The sequence below is a fragment of the Propithecus coquereli genome, unplaced genomic scaffold (assembly GCF_000956105.1).
Source record: "Propithecus coquereli isolate 6110/MARCELLA unplaced genomic scaffold, Pcoq_1.0 Scaffold247, whole genome shotgun sequence".
NCBI lineage: Eukaryota > Metazoa > Chordata > Mammalia > Primates > Indriidae > Propithecus > Propithecus coquereli.
Window position 1 is genome coordinate 1078759 of NW_012148030.1, and position 1633 is coordinate 1080391.

Consider the following 1633-nt stretch of genomic DNA (forward strand, 5'->3'; position numbering starts at 1 on the left):
CTAGTAAAAATCAACTGAATAGTGCGTTACTCAAGTCATTCCCCTATTCAGAATTTTACATTAGCTTTTCAAATCCTTCAGGATAAAGTGCAGACTCCTGCAATATAATGTAAATGGCATTATGCTCTAAAATTTGCCATCCCAGTGTTAAAAATAGAAAGATAAGGTTTAGCATAAAAGTTGTATTTTTTTCCATGGAGAAAAAGGATACAAGAATAGAAATCTGGACAGATATTTCTTTTTCTAAAACTGAAATTCTATGAAACAAAAGACTGTCAGTTCTGAAAATTATCCGTATTTCCTAGCAAACTTCTAAATTTGGTTTCTTAACTTTTATACCTAAAATGTGGTTTCTTAAATCATTTTTAATATGTTTTCAAATTTTGTCAAAAGAAACATTTGGAAGGAATCACATGTAGGTAATCTTAAGGTTTTTTGCAGACTCCATGCTGGATTTCCAATTTTTTTTTTTTTTTTCTGTGAGTAAAATCATATGTAGAGAGTTAAAATGAGTTGCCTGATATTATACTGGGAGTCACTGACAAAACCTGGATTCCAAACCTGGATCTGGGGTATCCAAATTATTAAGCTGTATCCGATACTACCACAAATCTATATTTAATTGCCAATTTGTTCATTTTATATATAATGTCTGATCTGAACACAATGAAATGTTTTATTACTTAGAGCCAACATATAACAGTGACCTTTTCCCAACTGTTAAGAGGGAACAGGATTATCTGTTTAGAGTATGAACTTGACCTCAGAACCAAATAGTCTACCAACATTTTCCTCAGACCTAACCCCTCGCTTATACAGGCAATTTGTCTAATTTGGCAGAGAACATGAAATATTCTGGCCCATTGCTATTTCTTTCTTAAATCAAGCAGTGATAATCTATCTCATAATGAATGAATAACTTAAAATTCAGATAGAAATATAGTTATACCAAGAAATTTTCTAAGATATAGAGCTTTTTATGAACTGATGATAGTTGGCCATTTAAGAGAATAGCATTTCAAATAGCATAGTTACTACTTAATTTTGAAAACACTAATGAACAGCATAGTTTCCAGAAACAACTTATTAAATTAGTTTTTTTATAAAAGAATGATCAGTTTAAGAGTACTGTAGCATATGCCCAGTTGTAATGTCTTTGCTTCTTTTAACAGCTACCCAGGTGGATTTAGACAAGTAACAGCTGCTCAGCTTCACCAGAGGGATCCAGTGGCAGTAAGTCTGTTGTATTTTTTATTTATCATCTGCACAAAAACTGATTCAGATACTATTTTCAATCTCCCTTCTCTTTTAGTATAGCTAGCATTCAAGGCTATAAATTCTTTACTTTAGTTGTATCACATAAGTCTTTAAGTATTATTTTCATTATTATTCAATTCTATGTATTTTCCAGTTAGTATTTATAAGTTTTACATTCAGTTAAAGAATTCTGATGCTTTTCTTTTTAATTTTTTGATGCTTGCATAATCACCTAGTATATGATGAGTTTGCTGCAAATACCTTAGGGTCAGGGGAGAAAAATGTATATAAGTATGTGTATGTATATATATTTTTTCTAAGATACTAAGTGTGTTCTTATATTCTTACTGACTTTTTTGTTAACTTTATTTTGTTT

General features: G+C 30.4%; 1 protein-coding gene across 1 annotated transcript in view; it reads left to right on the top strand.

Moving 5' to 3' along the window:
• MRPL13 (mitochondrial ribosomal protein L13) overlaps positions 1-1633 on the top strand; it is a 57621-nt gene that overhangs the window by 23360 nt on the left and 32628 nt on the right. The window contains exon 4 of the mRNA XM_012646546.1: positions 1173-1233. Within this exon, the coding sequence (XP_012502000.1) occupies positions 1173-1233 (61 nt within the window). The remainder of the gene's footprint in view (positions 1-1172; positions 1234-1633) is intronic.